The 19288-nt window shown below is 46.2% G+C and overlaps 3 protein-coding genes across 3 annotated transcripts in view; all 3 read left to right on the top strand.

Moving 5' to 3' along the window:
• LOC149358100 (nose resistant to fluoxetine protein 6-like) overlaps nt 1–12944 on the top strand; it is an 81033-nt gene extending 68089 nt beyond the window's left edge. Inside the window, exons 13-15 of the mRNA XM_089576728.1 lie at nt 1993–2182; nt 3843–3985; nt 10458–12944. Coding sequence (XP_089432854.1) covers nt 1993–2182; nt 3843–3985; nt 10458–10571 — 447 coding nt within the window. The 3' untranslated portion in view covers nt 10572–12944. The remainder of the gene's footprint in view (nt 1–1992; nt 2183–3842; nt 3986–10457) is intronic.
• Nucleotides 12936–14075, top strand: LOC149358099 (uncharacterized). The gene has a single exon (XM_089576727.1). It carries the CDS (start codon nt 12936–12938, stop codon nt 14073–14075), a length of 1140 nt encoding a protein of 379 aa, XP_089432853.1.
• A 51-nt stretch (nt 14076–14126) lies between these two features.
• On the top strand, nt 14127–17358 carry LOC149358098 (uncharacterized). Its single transcript, XM_089578022.1, has one exon. It carries the CDS (start codon nt 14751–14753, stop codon nt 15852–15854), a length of 1104 nt encoding a protein of 367 aa, XP_089434148.1. The 5' UTR covers nt 14127–14750; the 3' UTR covers nt 15855–17358.
• Nucleotides 17359–19288: the final 1930 nt, after the last annotated feature.

The following is a 19288-nucleotide window of genomic DNA, read 5'->3' as shown; positions in this document are numbered from 1 at the left end:
ACTATACAATGCTATACAGGGTGTTTCACCTAAGAGAATTTTTAACAATAGGTTTTTTGAGTTAGCAGAGAGCTTTTTTTCGGCATAGTATTGTGAGCGGTGTATTAATTCATAATAAAGCTTGGACGTGCTAACTAGCAGGCTGGTTAACTAATATGAGCACTTAACTCTTTAAGTGTTTGTGATAGGCTTCGTTAATTGTAGAAAGACGTGTAGCCCACGGAATGTAATATCCAAATCAGCTTTTAGAAGTTTGAAAACGCGGTTACATCGCGCCAAAATACATGCGCTTTGCAGAAGCTTCCAGGCAAAGCAACCAATCCAGTGCACGTAACTCGTCGAAATAGCCAAAATTTGTTGGTCCACAGAGTCGGCGATAACCGCGTTTTCGAAATTCTAAAAACTAGTATGGATATTATATAACGTGGGGCTAAACGCCTCTAAATGATTAAGAAGCCCGTCAGTAATAATTCACTTTAACTATTCAATTAACCAGCCTGCTAGTTAGCATGTCCGAGCTTGATTTAGTAAACCGTCGCGGTGGCTCAGTGGTTATGGTGCTCGGCCGCTGATCCGAAAGACGCGGGTTCGATCCCGGCCGCGGCGGTTGAATTTCTTTGGAGGAGAAATTCTAGAGGCTCGTGTACTGTGCGATGTCAGTGCACGTTAAAGAACCCCAGGTGGTCGAAATTTCCGGAGCCCTCCACTACGGCGTCTCTCATAGCCTTAGTCGTTTTGGGACGTTAAACCCCATAAACCAAACCAAACCACACTACGGTGCCGGAAAAAGTGCTCTTCTAACTGAAAAAGTCTAGTTTTAAAAATTGTACAATGCTGTAGTTGTAGGTCTGAAATCGTTGTGCGCTGGACAAGCTTGATGTGCCTTACTGCGGTAGTAGTCAGCCGAGCACTGCAGGGCAGCTTTCTTGCCTCTGCGCCGCGTGCTGCAGTGAAAGCATTGGTACTCGCGATAGAGTTCAGTACTGCCATTTTTAAAACCTTTCCCTGTGCAATTCAGAGCACATAAAAGCGCGATTTTCTATCTCGGTACGCTTGAAGCATCCAATTTGGACATTATGTGCAGTGCAAATGGTTGTGTATACCGCTCCCTAAGATGCTTGGAAATATCGGTAACAACTTTCTTGCAGCAAGATGACACAATGCCGTATTACTCGCAAGTTGCAATTTGTAGTAGAGGTTTGACGGTGCATTACTAATAATGCACAGTGTGAACGTTGTTTGGCTATGGTGAGAAATCAGCTGGCAAGCATTTTTCTGTGTTAAGCAGAGTGGAATGCAAAAGTTTAGTTAGCACACAAAAATGTGGACAGTTCGAAAGTCTTGATGCAGATGTTAGAACCGATTGCTTTTATGGGTCACGGTATACTTGTTCTATTACGTTGACTAATGTTTGTACGCGAACATCTGTCTAGCCAGAGCGTGAAGAGATCGGCGCACCTTTCGTGTGCGTCCTGTGGTACCCTTAAAGCTTGGCTTTCTTTGAAAGCTCGTTCATTTCTGAGGCGTAGTTCACCAGCGAGGTGTCCCGCACAGTTTGTTGCCACTCTCTATGCACAACGCATATGTACGAGATTTTTAGTGCACAAACGGGGTTCGTAGGACACAGGCCTCCAAAGTGTCGATGGCCGTAAATATAGACCAAGCAGTACATTCGTAGTGGCCGCGCTGCAGGCTGGCTCAAGATGTCGGCCGCCCTGATCTCTCATTTTACCGTTAATCGGTGTGTGGATAATTTGGCCTTCATTGTTTTCATTGTTGCTATTATGTTTGGCAACGTGTAATGAAGTGTATCTTTATACCATGTTAAACCAAGGTTACACCACCTCGCAATGAAGAAATCAACGAAATGCCTGTTTGTTTGTTTGTTTGTTTTTGCTCAAACGCGCTTTTGAGTGCGCTTGTAAAGAAGGCATTCTCTGTGCCAGGCTTTTCGCGCGACCTCATTGCATCGTCCGCCCCCGTTTCTCGCAGCGCTACGTGTGGCTCGGCTGGACGACGTGCGCATTCATGATGCTGGGCGTCCTGTACGCCATGTGGCCGGCCAACACGGGCGAGTCCACGCCATCCGTCGCATGGGCAGCCGTGTACGGGGGCTTCGCGCGCTCCATCTGGGCACTGGGCCTCGCTTGGATCATCTTCGCGTCGGTGGCCGGCTACGGAGGTACGAAGCACGTGCGGCATACTGGCGGCTCAAGAGAACTTTGATTTGGATGCAGTTTATTCATTTTGTCGGGAAAGAAATGAAGTAAACACAGGAGCCTGCTGGTTGGTATCATACACCGTAGATATTTTAATCACTTGACACCTGTCGCTAAGGTGGATGAAGAACATTTATCGCAACTTTGCCTTGCCTTACCTTGCCGTAAGAGCGTTAGGCGTAAGAAAAATAATACATTTATTCCTCGCCATAGAGTGCAAGAGCTTTGTTTTGGTTTTTGGCCATTTTAGTTATTTGCCGATGTGTCAATAACCACTGGATAATGTTCTTACTGTTCAGTGGTCAGTACCGACAGTCAAAAAGCATTGCGTAATCATGTTATTCATGCTCCTGTCATTGTCCCTATTTATGTATTCCTCCCTCTCATTGTGCTCCAATGATTAGAGCCTGTGAGGCAATGTGAATAAAAATAAATAAATAAATGGAAAAGTGCCCAGACGGAGGTAAGCAAACATTCGTTGGGAATGATAACCGGCATTATAAAAACCGGATTTATTATTTCCTGCAAAGCACCCTGTTTTGGATATTCAGAGGACACCGTGAGGAGAAATACAGAATCTGAGAAGTTAGTGGTAATTATGCTGAAGTCTTCTTGAAATGGTCCACTAGTCGCCTCGATGTATTCGCTGTTGCACTTCGTTTTCTTTCTATGTAGTAGATTTCTCCTGGCCAGTTCTTCCTGTGTCAGTACGTATGTCTTTACCTTAAACTGTGTCATATTATGATAATGCCATACCACTTAAAGCATTGCTTTGAATAACTTAGAGTTCAGAAACGGTTTTTATTATTCGGGATCCGTTACTTTTACAGGCGAACGCTGAAAAGGCAAATTTTGATGTTTATAGCGTATCTACACAAAACTTAAATCGTAACAGGTCTCTCTACCTAAAAGTAGCTATGTATAAAGAAAATTCAGAAAGGCAGAAATACTAACTGCAGAAAATTTTTTCAGTAGTGTTTCGCTTTTGCCTTGCTCTTTTCTGACGGCACAATGTTTTTATGTCTACCTAAAAACTCCATCTTGAGGTATGGTTTTTATTTTAGGACCTCAGGGCAAACTGCACCATGCAAACTCCACATCCTGTTAATAAATTAACGCTTGTGCAAAGCTAGAAACCATGTGCTCGCTTTAATTGCTCAAACTGGATGCGACCCCGACAAGCTGCACTTTTCTTCGAGCTTTCTTTCTGTCTTGATATCCTCCTAACGCAGTGGCGCCGTACAACCTTTGTCAAAAGTAACCAGACTGCATGGTTTCCTTCTCATTGGTATAGTATAGCCTTTACATCTTTCCCTAAGGTCGAAAAGTTCTTTGAAGGTGAGGACAGGCGTTCTGCTTACCATACAGAGATTTAGAGCTTGAGGGCTAGCATAATAGTTTAAATATACGACTGAGAAGCAAAGCCATGCAGCCTGGTTACTTTTGACAAAGACTGTACTATCTGCTTTGACTGCTTTAAGAATTAGACTGAGGGCAAGGATGTTTTCAAGAAGCTTGCGCTATTGAGACTTTAGGCCCTCTCTAAGCAGGCTGTGGTGCAGTGCTCATGAAGAAAGTCTTTTGACTTCTTTAAGAGTGAAATCTTGCTCTTGTGCTTTTCAGGCGTGGTCACCAAGATACTGTCATGCAGAGTGCTGGTGCCCCTGAGCCGGCTAACCTACAGCGCCTACATCATCCACCCCGTGCTGATCGTCATCTTCTACGGCTCGAGGGAAGAAAGCTTCGACTACTCGCCTTACCTTCTGGTAAGTTTCTGCTTACTGGCAGAACAATCGCTCTTCCTGCTGATAGGTCAGCCTAATCAATAACAGTACGAAACAAGAAATGCGGCACTGAGAAATATTCTTGCCATTATGAAAGCTTTGCGTGAGCAGGACGAACCCCAAGGAAACAAGCTTTGCGCGGCAAATTAAGTCAGCTCGAGCGAAATGTAATTAACGTCTTCAACTAAGGCGTCCCTGAAAACTAAATTATAACATCCTGCTCAGAAGCTACCAAAAGATTTATCATTAAAATAAATCTTTTGTGCCGAGTACCTGCGGCACCTTTTTGGAGTGTGCAGGCTTTTTGTGCGCTGCGACGTCAAGGACCTGAGTACTAGGAAGCTCGAAACACCGACGCCCCAAAGCTATTGTGGTGAAACCGTAAGCGTAAAATAAAACGGCTGATGCGCAGTTGTTGAGCCAGGACCACCCAAACGTCTGCTGTGGCCACGGCCACACGGGCGCACGGTCGACACGAACCAGAGCACCAAACCCCCGTCTATCTCTCTCTTATACTGACGGCTTCGCAGCTGCTTCAAAGCGGGTGTGCACTTCTCTTTGAGGTGCAGCTGCATTTAGAGGCACTCGGCAACAACCGAAGGAGTCTATGCTCCTCTGTCGTCGATGCTTAGGATGCAAAGCACGGAGCCGGCTTTAATTTCTCTCCTTGTCGCTGTGCGATTTCCACATAGTAAGTGCATCTGTCCGCCGCGGTAAAAACAAAACCTCAGGACGGTCACCAGTTTCAGGACTCCCGTTCTCTACAAAAACAAGCTTTATATGTAAATAACAGTTATCAGCGGAATTTTAAGTGCTCACAAATGGTGCTTGCTGTTCGAGTAAGGACCTGGCAGGAGCATTTTAATTTTTGTCACTACCGTAATTGTCGCAAAAGTAAAAAAAAACAGAAACTTGCTGTTTTTCATTAAAATCTCACGACGAGTTGTTTTTCTCTTGTGACGATGCGAGGTTTAACAGAGCTGTTCATTCTCCGGTGCTTTACAAGCTTTTTTTTTCAATATTTAAAAATTAAAACTCGGTATCTCCTGCCTTTGTCGCTCTTTAGCTCATATTAAAGGAGTATAGGCAACGAATTTTCGCTTCCGTGTTTTTTTTTCCTTTTTTTATGGTTTGTTAAGAATTAGTATATCTGGGTCACTCTGTCGCCTTCCCCTACGACTCCTAAACAATTTATTATCCTATCTCTTCTTGATGCTGTGTCGGTTTCATCAACCGAACGATGGCTGTGACCTAAGTGCTTAAGTCACGTGAGGAATGAAAAAAGCCTAAATATAATCACTGATACGTAGTTTTAGTTAGTTGGTTTCCCTCTTGATCTCGTAGAGGGAAATTGGGTTAATGAAGATTGTTGTAGGATTCTTGACGTCTTGCAGATTCGTTTTGCTCAATCACATTGCAAGAGGACACTTCTGGAGAGGTTAAACTTTTATAACAATTAAAAGCACAAAGGAGGATACAAGCAAGGAGAAAACATATTTACACTTGACTGGCTCGCAGTTCTAGGTGACGAAACCAGCCCTCGGTCCTGCCGAAGCAGCGGGTTTTATATCCTATGTCCCCGCCCTCGGTGGGAGAATAACCAATCAAGTACTATACAAACATCCACCCAATAACTTATTGGGGAAAGGAAAATACCACCAATCAGCAGTTGGGGAAAGAATAACACAACCAATGAATGATTGGGGAAAGAAGGTAACTCATCGCGACACTGTACACATATACACACTTTCCACCATCACGATTTCGGATAATTATGCTTTCCCGCTGCGAGCTTCGCGAACACTCGCTTTCCCAACGTCCGGTTGCCGCCAAGTTCGAGGAACGCCATTTCAACTCATCTGTTTCTCGTCGTCGCTCCTCATGCCTGCAGCTAGCGTGACAATATGTCAAAGCATGCCGCTGCAGACATGGTACAAAGAGCCACGCACTGTGGCGCGGGTCAGCCTCGCCGTACACACGTGCACACAGGACGCCGCCTAACGACTCAGTCCATGAGGGGAGTTTGAGGTCTCCTGTAATCCCCCGCCATTCGGCGCCTCCGTTCTCCCGCTGGGTTCACTGACCCCTTTCTGTGCGGAGGGCCCAAGAAAAGGGATTTAATGGGCATTCCCATAAAGCGACCGGATGCAGCAAACAAAACACGGCACCGCGAACTTCACTCCTCCCAACCAAGAATGTCACACAGACACTTGTTGTCAGTGGGACATTAAAGTTCAGCCACGGTGTCCAACAACAAAAGTACATACGCACGCACACACGCACGCACGCACACGTACGCCGGCTGTCCAGTCAGTCCACAAACACGCACACATGCGCCGGCTGTCCGGTCAGTACACCAGCACGCACACATGCGCGCACACAGCGGATATTTCAACCCGCACACACAAGGCTGGAGACCAATCTGCACATTCCAGAATTCACCATGTCAGATCGTTGCCCCAAACTGGCAGAAATTACTTCTAGCCGCCTACATCTCGAAACAAAACTTGTTTCTTTTGGGCTTTGTCCAGAAGACTGGTCCAAAATTCCGAATTATCCGGGAAAACACCGGTTCTAAAGGCTGCCGCCACCGTCGGAGCAATAGAGCTCACCTGCTCCCCGCGGGCTACGAAGATTGCTGCTGCCCTCGCGTCTGCATTCTCCACTTCTTTCAATTTTACAGTTCGCTCAGGCCTCTCATCGGCTATTTCGCATGCAGTTTTGCAACGAGATTCAAGTAGCCCTAGCTCTTCGTACAACTGCCCAGAGACGTTCGCTTCAAAGACAATCGTGCCGTCACGCCTTTTCTGACAACTGCCTTCACCAGCTTGCTGCCGCACTTCTGGCAATGAAACATACTGTGTCTCCTCCACGCTGATACCCACAGGGACAGATGCATTATCCCAATCCTGCAGTTCCTTATCAGCTTCGAAAACCATTGCAACGAACAAACACGCATTCCTTCCTTTCTCGGCATCAAATGCAGCCTCATCGCTCGTTGATAGCTCACAATCTGCTGCAGAAACTTTTGCAGCTACCGAATTGGCCTCAAGCTCTACCGGCGTCTCATATTTGTCTCGAATTTTGAAAGGCTTTTCCAAATCAGCTCTCTCAATTTCTTGATGTAGCCGCTCTCTTTCTGTCTGCTCTAACAGCGAGTGCGTCTCAGGTGTTACCAACTTCGCTACACCATCATCTACATCTGCTGCCACTGCGCAGAGTGTCAGCTCCGGCTGGCTAACCGATTCATCTTTGGCAGCCAGCTTACCTTCGCCTGCAAAGAGTGTTGCCTCTATTCGTGCCTGCTCTACCTCTTCGTCGAGCATTACAGCTGCCCCAGAGTTTGCGTCAACCTGTTCTGGCCCAATGCTGAACTCCTGTTCACAAACAATGCACTCATGTGCCTCCTGGGTCTGCTTTATCTCAGTTTGCTCTGACAGGCAGAGCTTCACAGGCGCGAACAACGCCCCTATGCCCTCAGCCATCTCTTCTGGCACGGCACACCCGATTGGGCCCTGCTGCCTAAACGCTGCAGCTTTCACACCTATAGCCATTGGCCCACAGGTAATTCTCAATACGGGAACATGCTGTTCTCGCTTCGATTTCGGACAGTCAATCATTAGATGCCCAAATTCCATGCAGTCAAAACATTGAACTGCTGCAAATAACATCCCGCTATCGGCTTTCGTTCCCTGCCCTACTTTCAACTGCATCTGTGCGAGCTTTGTTTTTTCTTGCTCAATTAGAAGTTTCAACTTCTCAATTTCAAGCAGCTTTTCTGCCTCCTCAATCTCCAAACATCGCATCTTGCCCTCCCAATTATACCGTACGGCAGCCATCTCGCTTTTCCGTGCTATCATTTATAGCACGAAAACACTACACCGACATGGTGAATTCGGAGGAAGCAGAAAGGTATCCTACCTCGCAGGTTGCTTTCCTCTGCCACGGTACTCTCGTCGCCCTGAGTGACGACAGCAGGCTCCTTGATGCGGATGAGTTGAGTTGAGCCCCGGCTCTCACAGCAGCTCGCTGACTTGAACCTCCTGCCTCGTTTGACTCGCTGGTCGCCTGGTTCTTCTCTTGAACCTCAACGGGGACGCCTGGTTCCTTCCGCAGCTCACGGACTAGGCACCTCCACGACACGTCGGTCGCCTGGCTCCTTCAGCTCCTCGCCGACTTGAGCCTCCTACGTCCCGTTGACAAAGACCAGCAGTCTCATGAAGCTTTCAACGTCGCTCTATGACGCTGACGTTCCTCCTTTAGGACGTACCGCTCTGCAGCTTGTCCACCGACTTGATCCTCCGCCCCTCCGTCAGATACCTCGAGCAGGAAGACGTAGCAAATCCTGTCGACTGCGCCAGTTGGTTTCCCTCTTGATCTCGTAGAGGGAAATTGGGTTAATGAAGATTGTTGTAGGATTCTTGACGTCTTGCAGATTCGTTTTGCTCAATCACATTGCAAGAGGACACTTCTGGAGAGGTTAAACTTTTATAACAATTAAAAGCACAAAGGAGGATACAAGCAAGGAGAAAACATATTTACACTTGACTAGCTCGCAGTTCTAGGTGACGAAACCAGCCCTCGGTCCTGCCGAAGCAGCGGGTTTTATATCCTATGTCCCCGCCCTCGGTGGGAGAATAACCAATCAAGTACTATACAAACATCCACCCAATAACTTATTGGGGAAAGGAAAATACCACCAATCAGCAGTTGGGGAAAGAATAACACAACCAATGAATGATTGGGGAAAGAAGGTAACTCATCGCGACACTGTACACATATACACACTTTCCACCATCACGATTTCGGATAATTATGCTTTCCCGCTGCGAGCTTCGCGAACACTCGCTTTCCCAACGTCCGGTTGCCGCCAAGTTCGAGGAACGCCATTTCAACTCATCTGTTTCTCGTCGTCGCTCCTCATGCCTGCAGCTAGCGTGACAATATGTCAAAGCATGCCGCTGCAGACATGGTACAAAGAGCCACGCACTGTGGCGCGGGTCAGCCTCGCCGTACACACGTGCACACAGGACGCCGCCTAACGACTCAGTCCATGAGGGGAGTTTGAGGTCTCCTGTAATCCCCCGCCATTCGGCGCCTCCGTTCTCCCGCTGGGTTCACTGACCCCTTTCTGTGCGGAGGGCCCAAGAAAAGGGATTTAATGGGCATTCCCATAAAGCGACCGGATGCAGCAAACAAAACACGGCACCGCGAACTTCACTTAGTTTACTACTGGAATGACAACAAATACCGTGTCAACGGTTATACTGAATTTCTCAAGCCTCGCGTGACCTTAATATTTCTTACACGTCACAACCACTGTTCGGTTGATGAAACTGACACAGCAATCAATTAGGTTAAGAAACTTTGTTATATAATATTTAGCGATCATAGGCGAATACTACGTGGTTATCCATGTATTGTAATGTATATGCATCAGTGCAGAGAAGAAAATATGAAACTGAAATAAAGCGTCTGCAGCCCTGTAACTACCACTGCTGGTATTGAGATCAAGCTATTTGGATTGCGCTCATGCACTTTCAGTCGGCATTCAGGAAGCTTTCCTTGGTCAATGTTCTACCTAAGCAAGTGATAGTATGCGATAGGTTTTTAGTATGCATTAGCTGTCAGCAAAAATATTCTACTGCTGCGCTGAAGAGACAATATGTGGCAAAAATGACTACCGTAATTAATACGGGACAAACTAGAAGTAAACGTGCTATACATTCTCCGATACCATGTTTTCAGCCTTCGGTAATACAACCGACATTTGTGTTTAATGTCATGCATCTCGCCTTACTCTTTTACGATTTTCACTAAGCAAGGAACAGCCAGTCGGTGAGCAATGATATACATAGGGTCTGTTTACCGTTTGTTTTTGCTTACGGAGCTGCGGCTCTGATTCCAAGCGTCTCTATTCGTATGCTTTCCAGCCTAGAAAGATTTCTACACCGAAACGCGCGCACAAGCTCTATAGCTAAATGAAGACGCGGTACATTTTGAATGTCGAGAAGTCCCGGCATTCGGCATCACAGGATCAGTTAAGAATTGTGTGGAATAGCGCGACCTTGTATGGGTGCAGTCCTCGGTTACTTTTAGCCGTTACATTGACTACACAGAAGAAAAGTATTGCCGCTTAGTGAGCAAATCACGCAAACCTTTGAAGGACCAGCAATCCAGGAGAGCCAGTAAGACTGAGTCTCAATACAACGCCAGTGCAGGAAATCGGAAGTAAGCTTGCATCGTCACATCTCTACAATGCTTTCTTTCGATTTGAGCACAGTGCACAAACAGACATGAAAGTAAGCACTAGTAAGGAACCTGGCATCTCCGATATCTAGCTTGCACTGAAACGAAGACTCATTCCAAGCTTCCTGAAGTCAGTCGTGATTGTCGCTTGTTTTACGCGACGTTCCACAAAATCATGTTTCCTCTGCTTCTTTTTCTTCCCCAGATGTACTTCGCGGTAGGGAACCTGGTATTGACATACACGGCATCGCTAGTCCTGAGCCTTGTCTTTGAGGCACCAATCCTTGCCTTGGAGAAAGTGCTGCTTGGCAGAAAGTGAAGGATCGTCGGTGGGAAGAAAACAGCCACGTCGACGCTGCCTTCTCCGCTACCGCCCTCACTGGAGCCCAACCCAGCTGCTCACTGTGATACCCGCACCGTGAGCCTTGTGACCAACAAAGAGACTGACAGGATGACTGGTGTCACGCTGTGCAATTCTCGTGAACTCGTATTGCTGTGTGCGCTGCTGTGTTATGCGCTTTTGTGTTTGAGGAGCGGAGGCAGTTTTATGTCTACGTTTTCGACTCGTTCGAGAACTTTCTGACTAGTTCGAGCAAGTGCTTGCGAAAGTAATTTTCTTTCTGCTGTGGAGGTGAGCATTAGAGGCCAGCCGGCATTGCTTTCTTAACTCTTGTGACGTCTGCTGCTGAGTGCGCGAACAAGAAGTTCGAGCAGTGACCCGGGCATCTTCATAAGAGGACGCTCGTTTTCTTAATTTTACTTCGGAAAACCCTCTAGCGTTTAACTCGCATAAGAGTTACACACTGATTTGTGGTTTGTTACTGTTTCTTAGCCCTGCCAAGGTGCGGCTTCAGTCCAACTTCCTTCATTATTTTTACACCCTACATAACACTCGTTCATTTCGCTCGTAATACGTGCTCACATAAGACAGTGTTTTAGGTGCATGAATTCGTTGCGCGAACATTACATTTTTATCTCTGCATTTTTTGTGCGTGTCAAGTGTATGAAGCTGAAGCTAGCCAGGCATCGAATTATATGTTTCGCGAAAGTGTTTCTACGCAACATTCCCCAACATACACCCAGTTTAACATTCAGCGTGGCTATTTTACCCGACTTACTAGTTGCATCATTCTTGTTTCGAAGGGGCATTCAGTGTGCTCATGTGTTCTCCTATGTGTCGCAAATTTTAATTTAAATTGATAGAAAAGCGCGCCAAAGCCAACAGAATATTGTAACTGCTTGCTGAAACGCATACAATGCGGGAGGAGTGCAAAAGTGTAGCTTCTGCATTCTGATGAACTCAATTTGTCATGAAACGTTTAGCAGCAAAATTAGTCGCTTATGTTCACCGAAATGTACAGAGTGGTTACGTCGAGCCACTGTACACTTTTAATGAAAGCTTCAGCACCATGTTTTTTGTATTGGATTACTTTTCATTATTTAAAGACAACTCTCTGCTTCTTGCGATATCCACACGCATTACTGCATATTTGTTTGGGTTATGTTGTACAAAGTTGACGTAAAAACCAAATTCGAGTGCCTAACTGATCTGTTTCATCATTACTGGTTATCAACGTCAATTGTTTTAATTCTATTTCCAACCCTTCCTCTATGTACTTAAGTTTAGCATTTTATATCTGTGACAGCGAATGTGGAAGTCCAAAGAAAAACGTTCGTCCATGCTCGAAGCAAAAACTAAGCACTTAAAGGGGCCCAGAAACACAATCTTAGTTAACTGTTCTGCCTGTTGATTGCATACAGTGAGTTATAATGGTGCTATTAGCATCGGTAATACCGCGTATATTCCGTTTTTTAATATTTTAATGCCTTCCCAAAAACAACTTCATGGCTCTGATGGTGTCGCCACACAGTGGCGGGTTTTTAGCAGCGGATATGACATCACCTGGCGCGAGCTTGATGATCGGACAAACAGTAAATATACTGCAAATTGTGTGACTAAATAGAGACACATTTTGTCACCTGTCTGCGTTTTATATTAGATCAACAAAAACAACTTGTTTGTCTTAGATAAAAGCCCTGCAAAGCAAGTAAAATAAAAATACGCCACCAGGGGCGCTCTGGCATGGAAAAAACGCTGCCAGTCTCAGCAAGAACGAGTTACAGAGAGCAGGCAACCATGGAGTACAAACTTCCGCGACGTGCTCTGGCTGGCTGTTTTGATTGGTTGCGCCAGGTGCCGTCATTGGGAGAGCGAAATAGGAGTGGGAAGCCCCGCCAAAATCGAGTTGAGGGCAGCGTTTTGTTTGCTTGTATTTTGAAATTTCTTCACTGAATAACTCCCGTTCCTGTGCATCGATTCCTGTAATTCTTTTTAAGTCAGCATCTGTGTGACATAAAGAACCCACCTGAAGTATAGCCGGTATTCCCCCAGGCAGTGTTTTGCAGCCCCTTTAAGGAGAGATGAGACCATATGTACAAATATTGTGGATGCTGATTCTGCTTGAACATTTTGTTTTTATTTGCTTAGCCAGGGTCGTTTCCACTTGTTTTGTTGAGAGCATTTAGCTTCACTTTCATCTCAGAGAGTGCTCGTGGCCTGAGGTCAGAGCTCATGATCCATCCATCCTTGTTGTCGGTGTTTATGACACCAGCACTTTCACCCTCCGACGTAAGCAGCTATGATTATCAGCAATGTGCGCGGGAAATTCATAAATAAAGTGTAATGAAGCAAGTGGCTTGTGTTCATTTCAACGTCGTCATTCATACTGTCTTTGAAAGGACCTCGCAGTGTGGGCTAGGAGACAGCGAAAGCGGCAGCATGCTGATCCGCTTCTTATTCTTCACGCAGTTCTGCGCCTGCCTCGCTGGTGCCTTCGTCGGGACTACAGCGGCGCCTTGCTTCCTTGCGCTACGGACTTCAGTTCCATCGCCATCACCAATCCTACACGTGGATGACATCTGTGCGAGCGTGGACTGCCCTACCTTTCCTGTAAAAGACAGCACGGGTGTTCCCTCCACTGCGCAACCTGGCCGAGCATCGCCCTTCGACGATGTCATCTTCGATCTACCGGTCATCTTAAAGCCAAGTTCTGTGACGTCACCCACGGATCGTATAAAAGCAATGCCTACACAGCGGTCTGCCAGTGGGCTAGGAGACAGCGAAAGCGGCAGCATGCTGATCCGCTTCTTATTCTTCACGCAGTTCTGCGCCTGCCTCGCTGGTGCCTTCGTCGGGACTACAGCGCGGCCTTGCTTCCTTGCGCTACGGACTTCAGTTCCATCGCCATCACCAATCCTACACGTGGATGACATCTGTGCGAGCGTGGACTGCCCTACCTTTCCTGTAAAAGACAGCACGGGTGTTCCCTCCACTGCGCAACCTGGCCGAGCATCTCCCATCGACGATGTCATCTTCGATCCACCGGTCATCTTAAAGCCAAGTTCTGTGACGTCACCCACGGATCGTATAAAAGCAATGCCTACACAGCGGTCTGCCAGTGGGCTAGGAGACAGCGAAAGCGGCAGCATGCTGATCCGCTTCTTATTCTTCACGCAGTTCTGCGCCTGCCTCGCTGGTGCCTTCGTCGGGACTACAGCGGCGCCTTGCTTCCTTGCGCTACGGACTTCAGTTCCATCGCCATCACCAATCCTACACGTGGATGACATCTGTGCGAGCGTGGACTGCCCTACCTTTCCTGTAAAAGACAGCACGGGTGTTCCCTCCACTGCGCAACCTGGCCGAGCATCTCCCTTCGACGATGTCATCTTCGATCTACCGGTCATCTTAAAGCCAAGTTCTGTGACGTCACCCACGGATCGTATAAAAGCAATGCCTACACAGCGGTCTGCCAGTGGGCTATAAGACAGCGAAAGCGGCAGCATGCTGATCCGCTTGTTATTCTTCACGCAGTTCTGCGCCTGCCTCGCTGGTGCCTTCGTCGGGACTACAGCGGCGCCTTGCTTCCTTGCGCTACGGACTTCAGTTCCATCGCCATCACCAATCCTACACGTGGATGACATCTGTGCGAGCGTGGACTGCCCTACCTTTCCTGTAAAAGACAGCACGGGTGTTCCCTCCACTGCGCAACCTGGCCGAGCATCTCCCTTCGACGATGTCATCTTCGATCTACCGGTCATCTTAAAGCCAAGTTCTGTGACGTCACCCACGGATCGTATAAAAGCAATGCCTACACAGCGGTCTGCCAGTGGGCTAGGAGACAGCGAAAGCGGCAGCATGCTGATCCGCTTCTTATTCTTCACGCAGTTCTGCGCCTGCCTCGCTGGTGCCTTCGTCGGGACTACAGCGGCGCCTTGCTTCCTTGCGCTACGGACTTCAGTTCCATCGCCATAACCAATCCTACACGTGGATGACATCTGTGCGAGCGTGGACTGCCCTACCTTTCCTGTAAAAGACAGCACGGGTGTTCCCTCCACTGCGCAACCTGGCCGAGCATCTCCCTTCGACGATGTCATCTTCGATCTACCGGTCATCTTAAAGCCAAGTTCTGTGACGTCACCCACGGATCGTATAAAAGCAATGCCTACACAGCGGTCTGCCAGTGGGCTAGGAGACAGCGAAAGCGGCAGCATGCTGATCCGCTTCTTATTCTTCACGCAGGTACGTTTTCTTGAAAACGCACGTTGCGTCCGCTCTGATGACAGATTTTTGATGCTGTTTCCTCGCCCACACAATCGCGGTTTTCGTTATGTGTCTGTATCGTTGTATTCACAGCTTGTTTACTGCATTGCTAGTGTTCTCTTAAGCGGCGATGTGGAAACTAATCCTGGACCCTCTCACAGCAATCCCGGTTCAAAACCAGGCACACGTTCTACATCTTCTTCCGTTAATGTTCAAGTAGCAAGCACTGATGACGCTTGCTCCACTTCCAATCAGCCAGCTATTAATGAAATGCTTGCCGAATTGCTTGCGGGCCAGAGAAAAATGGCCGAAGATATTGCAGATATAAAGCGTTTCCAGCAGAGAGTGAACTCTCGTTTTGAGGCACTTGAATCACGAGTCTCTGCTCTTGAGTCAAACCCGCCAACCTCGAACGGCGACGCAAGCGACGGGGCCATGCGACACCAGTTGAATTCGTTGTCTGAGGTTGTTAGCAAGCTTGTTTCAAGAAATGATGAGCTGGAAAACCGTTCTCGCAGAAACAATCTTATATTTCACGGTCTTGCTGAAGAAGATGAAGAAACTAACAAAGCTCTGTTCATTGCGGTGACTAAGGTATTCATCGATAACCTTCAGTTGGATTGTCCTAAAATAGAAAGGTATCATCGGCTAGGTAGAAAGCAGGAAGGGCGCCCTCGTCCTGTCATCGTTAAGCTTCTCGACTTTCGGGAAAAAACTCAAGCGTTAAAAAATGCTCATAGGCTCAAAAATTCAGGCATTAGCTTATCCGAGGATTTCTCTGCTCACGTTCGATTGATCCGAAAAAAGATATGGGATGCAACGCAATCTTATCGTGACAGTGGCTCGAAGGTTCATTTGCGTTATGACCACGTGTTTATTGATAGCGTGCGGTACAACTGGGATGATGTTGAGAAAAGTTTGGTCAAAGATTCAAAATCAACGCCCCCGGACACTGCTGCTGCTAATGCTACTGCTGCCAAGTCACCCGCAGATTCTGACTGACGGGACACCGCCGCCAACCTTCGTGTTCTGAACATTAATGCCAGAAGTTTAGTAAACAAGCTTCCAAATTTTATCTCTTTAATACTAACTCATTCGCCTGATGTCATTGCGGTCACCGAAACGTGGCTACATGATGGTATAATTGACTCTGAAATAACTCCTCCAGGTTTCGCTGTAATTAGGGCGGACAGGCAGCATGGGAAAGGAGGCGGTGTCGCTCTCTTCATTAAGTCTAGTCTGAAATTTGTTGCAATTTCGGTCCCTGTCGAAATAGAGTCAACTTGGTGCAAACTCTACGTAGGTAACAAATCATTTGTTATCGGTGCGGTGTATCGACCACCAGGCACTTCCATAGACCACGTGCATTCTTTAAGTAACTTCTTGCATTCTCATCATATCAGCAATCCAAATATAATTATCCTAGGAGACTTCAATCTTCCCGGAATTTATTGGCATACATTATCCATTACTGGTCACGACATTGCAATCAGTAATGAACTTGTCAATTTTTCTTTGTCATTTGGATTAAAACAGATAGTTGATAAGTCCACGAGGTCTTCGACAATACTGTATCTGGTGTTTTTAAGCTCTTCTCTTTTCGCGACGAATTTTACATGCGAAGTCGTCGAGGGGATATCCGATCACAACGCTGTTCTTGTTTCGATCCCATGTTCTATTCCTTCCTCAAAACTAACTTATTCAACATTTCCGGATTTCAGTAGAGCAGACGACGTGGCTATCCTGGATTTATTAAGTGACGCATTTGAACAGTTTCAGCACCTTAGCATATCAAGTGACGTGAATTCTTTAGTAACATTTTTCGAAAACATTGTGAAGGTCTGTATTCAGCGTTTTGTTCCATTAAAAACTAAAAAGCAAAACCACAGTATGCCCTGGACAGCAAGGGACATACTGCATCTTTCTCGCCGTGTTGCCAGACTACGCGTTTCCAAGCGCAATGGTAACCCTGAACTCTTGCAACAGTTCAGCGACGCTAAAGAAGAACTCCGTGCCAAAGTTCACTCGGGAAAAGATTTTTACTACAGAAATTCCTTGCCGCAATTAATGAAACTCAATCCCCGCAAATTTTGGGCATCCATATTGCCACAGAGCACTAGTCCCAATACCTTCATTATTGATGATAAGCCGGTCTGTGACTCATTAGCTATAGCTACTAATTTCAACACATAATTTCAGTCGGTATTTACAAGAGATAACCTTGAAATGATTACTTTTCCTAGCAACTCTCAATGTTCTGTCGAAGATATTTCAATAAGCGTCGAAGGTGTTCTGAACCTCATTCTGAACATAAATGTGAAAAAAAGCAGTGGTCCTGATGATATCCCTAATGTATTTCTGCATCGTTACTCTCTTTGGACCAGCCGCTATTTGACTACCATCTTCCAGAAATCGCTATCATCCGCAACCGTCCCCGTAGCCTGGAAGCTTGCAAAAGTTATTCCCCTGTTTAAAGCTGGCAGCACCTAAATCTTGTCCAACTATCGCCCCATTTCGTTAACTTCACACTCATGCAAATCACTAGAACATATCATTCATAAGCACATTACAGAATTTCTTGAAGCTAACAATATCTTGTGTAAATTTCAGCATGGGTTTCGGCGCGGGCTCAGTACCATTTCACAACTTGTAGAATTCACGCACGACATTGCTAGTTCCCTCGACACCGGCTCAGAAATCGACGCTTTATTTATCGACCTTTCTAAAGCTTTCGACACCGTTCTCCACAGCAAACTTCTTCGTAAACTTAATGCAATACTCAAAAACCCGTTACTGGTAGACTGGATATCAAGCTTTCTTTCTAATCGTACACAGTATGTTTCTTTCAACTCCTGTTCATCTGAAACTGTTAATGTATCATCCGGTGTACCGCAAGGATCCGTGCTCGGGCCACTGTTGTTCTTATTATACATTAATGATTTGCCAGAAAATATTATTTCTAAAATCCGATTGTATGCAGACGATTGTGTCATATACAGTTCAATTAACACCCCTGAGCATCACGCGCAACTAAATCAGTCATTCGTGTCATTCTGCTCATGGTGTGAAACATGGCAAATGCAAATAAACTTTCGTAAATCTGTATACATGTCATTCTGTAATCGCGCAATGCCATCTTCTTACACCTACTCATTCAAAGATAACTCTCTGAATCAAGTGTCCGAGTACAAATATTTAGGTCTTCTTTTTTCTTCTAACTTGTCCTGGTCAAAGCATATTAACACAAATCTAATAATGCAATGCGGAGGCTCGGTTATCTAAAACGTACACTAAGTGTTGCCCCACAAGAAACTAAACTGGTAACATACAAAGCTTTAATTCGTCCACTTTTGGAGTATGGGTCAATAATCTGGAATCCTCATAAACAGTCCGATATCAGTAAGCTGGAATCCGTCCAAAGGAAAGCAGTACGGTTTATTTGCCGACGGTATGACAGACATTTTTCACCTTCATCCACTCTTCCTGCCATAGGCCTTTCCCTCCTTTGTACCCGCCGCGACAATGAGTGTTTAAAATATTTTCATGGTATTGTTAATTCATCCCGCTTTGCTTCACTGTCTGAGTATTTGCATTTTTCAGCATCTTCATCTACAAGGAGCTACCACCCTTTGAATGTAACACCCATTCACGCGCGCACTGATATGTACAAATTTAGTTTTTTTCCTCGTGTTATCGAACGATGGAATTCTTTACCCGGTGATATACGCTCCCTGGAACCAAACCTATTTTTCAATGTTGTTGCAAATCTGTGATTAGTCTGTTCCATTTCTGTTCTGTATTTTAATAGTGTTCACTTCTCAATATGTTGTCCCTCTCAGCCTTTTTTTTTCTTCCCCCCACTCCTGCAATAGCCCCATCGGGGCTGCAGTATATGTAAATAAAATAAATAAAATAAATAAAAGGAAGAAACAGGCGCATTTCCTCGCCTTACTTCTTTCACTCGGCGCTGGCTAATGGCGACAGTACTTTGCATCTTCGCGAAGCGTTGAAGTTTGTGTCAAAACTTACTGCTTCACTGGAAAGTACCGCACCCCACTGCGGTGTCAAGCGCAGCCCCTGTTTACTCGCTAAATGTGCAAAGCCAATAACAACCACGAAGCAGTGATCACACGTAAGCAGAAAGGTATAGCAGTAAGCGTGACTTAACGTCGCATAGCTGCACACTGGATATGGGACTCCGTAGTGGAGGGCTCCGTATTCATTTCGGCCACCTGAGGTTCTTTAGCGAGCACTGACATCGCGCAGCACAAGGGGTCAGGAGCCAAGCGCCACTGTCATTAAGTCATCGCGGTGTATGCAGGCAGAAGGGCGAGAAAAGATGATCATGAATGCCTGAGTCGCTTTGGGGCGTTAAACAAACTATAAACTGTAAACTGATAGAAGCTCTCCATTGGCCGTATTTGCTCCCATGAAAA

This window comes from Amblyomma mixtum, chromosome 3, assembly GCF_055824585.1.
Source record: "Amblyomma mixtum isolate Tamu chromosome 3, ASM5582458v1, whole genome shotgun sequence".
NCBI classification, from domain to species: Eukaryota; Metazoa; Arthropoda; class Arachnida; order Ixodida; family Ixodidae; genus Amblyomma; species Amblyomma mixtum.
The sequence above is the reverse complement of the archived record's forward strand: the minus strand, read 5'-3'. Positions and strand labels throughout refer to the sequence as shown.

What these genes read in the sequence shown, in the direction of transcription:
- LOC149358099 (XM_089576727.1), top strand. Translation starts at nt 12,936, where the DNA reads ATGAAGCAAGTGGCTTGTGTTCATTTCAACGTCGTCATTCATACTGTC.
- LOC149358098 (XM_089578022.1), top strand. Translation starts at nt 14,751, where the DNA reads ATGCCTACACAGCGGTCTGCCAGTGGGCTAGGAGACAGCGAAAGCGGC.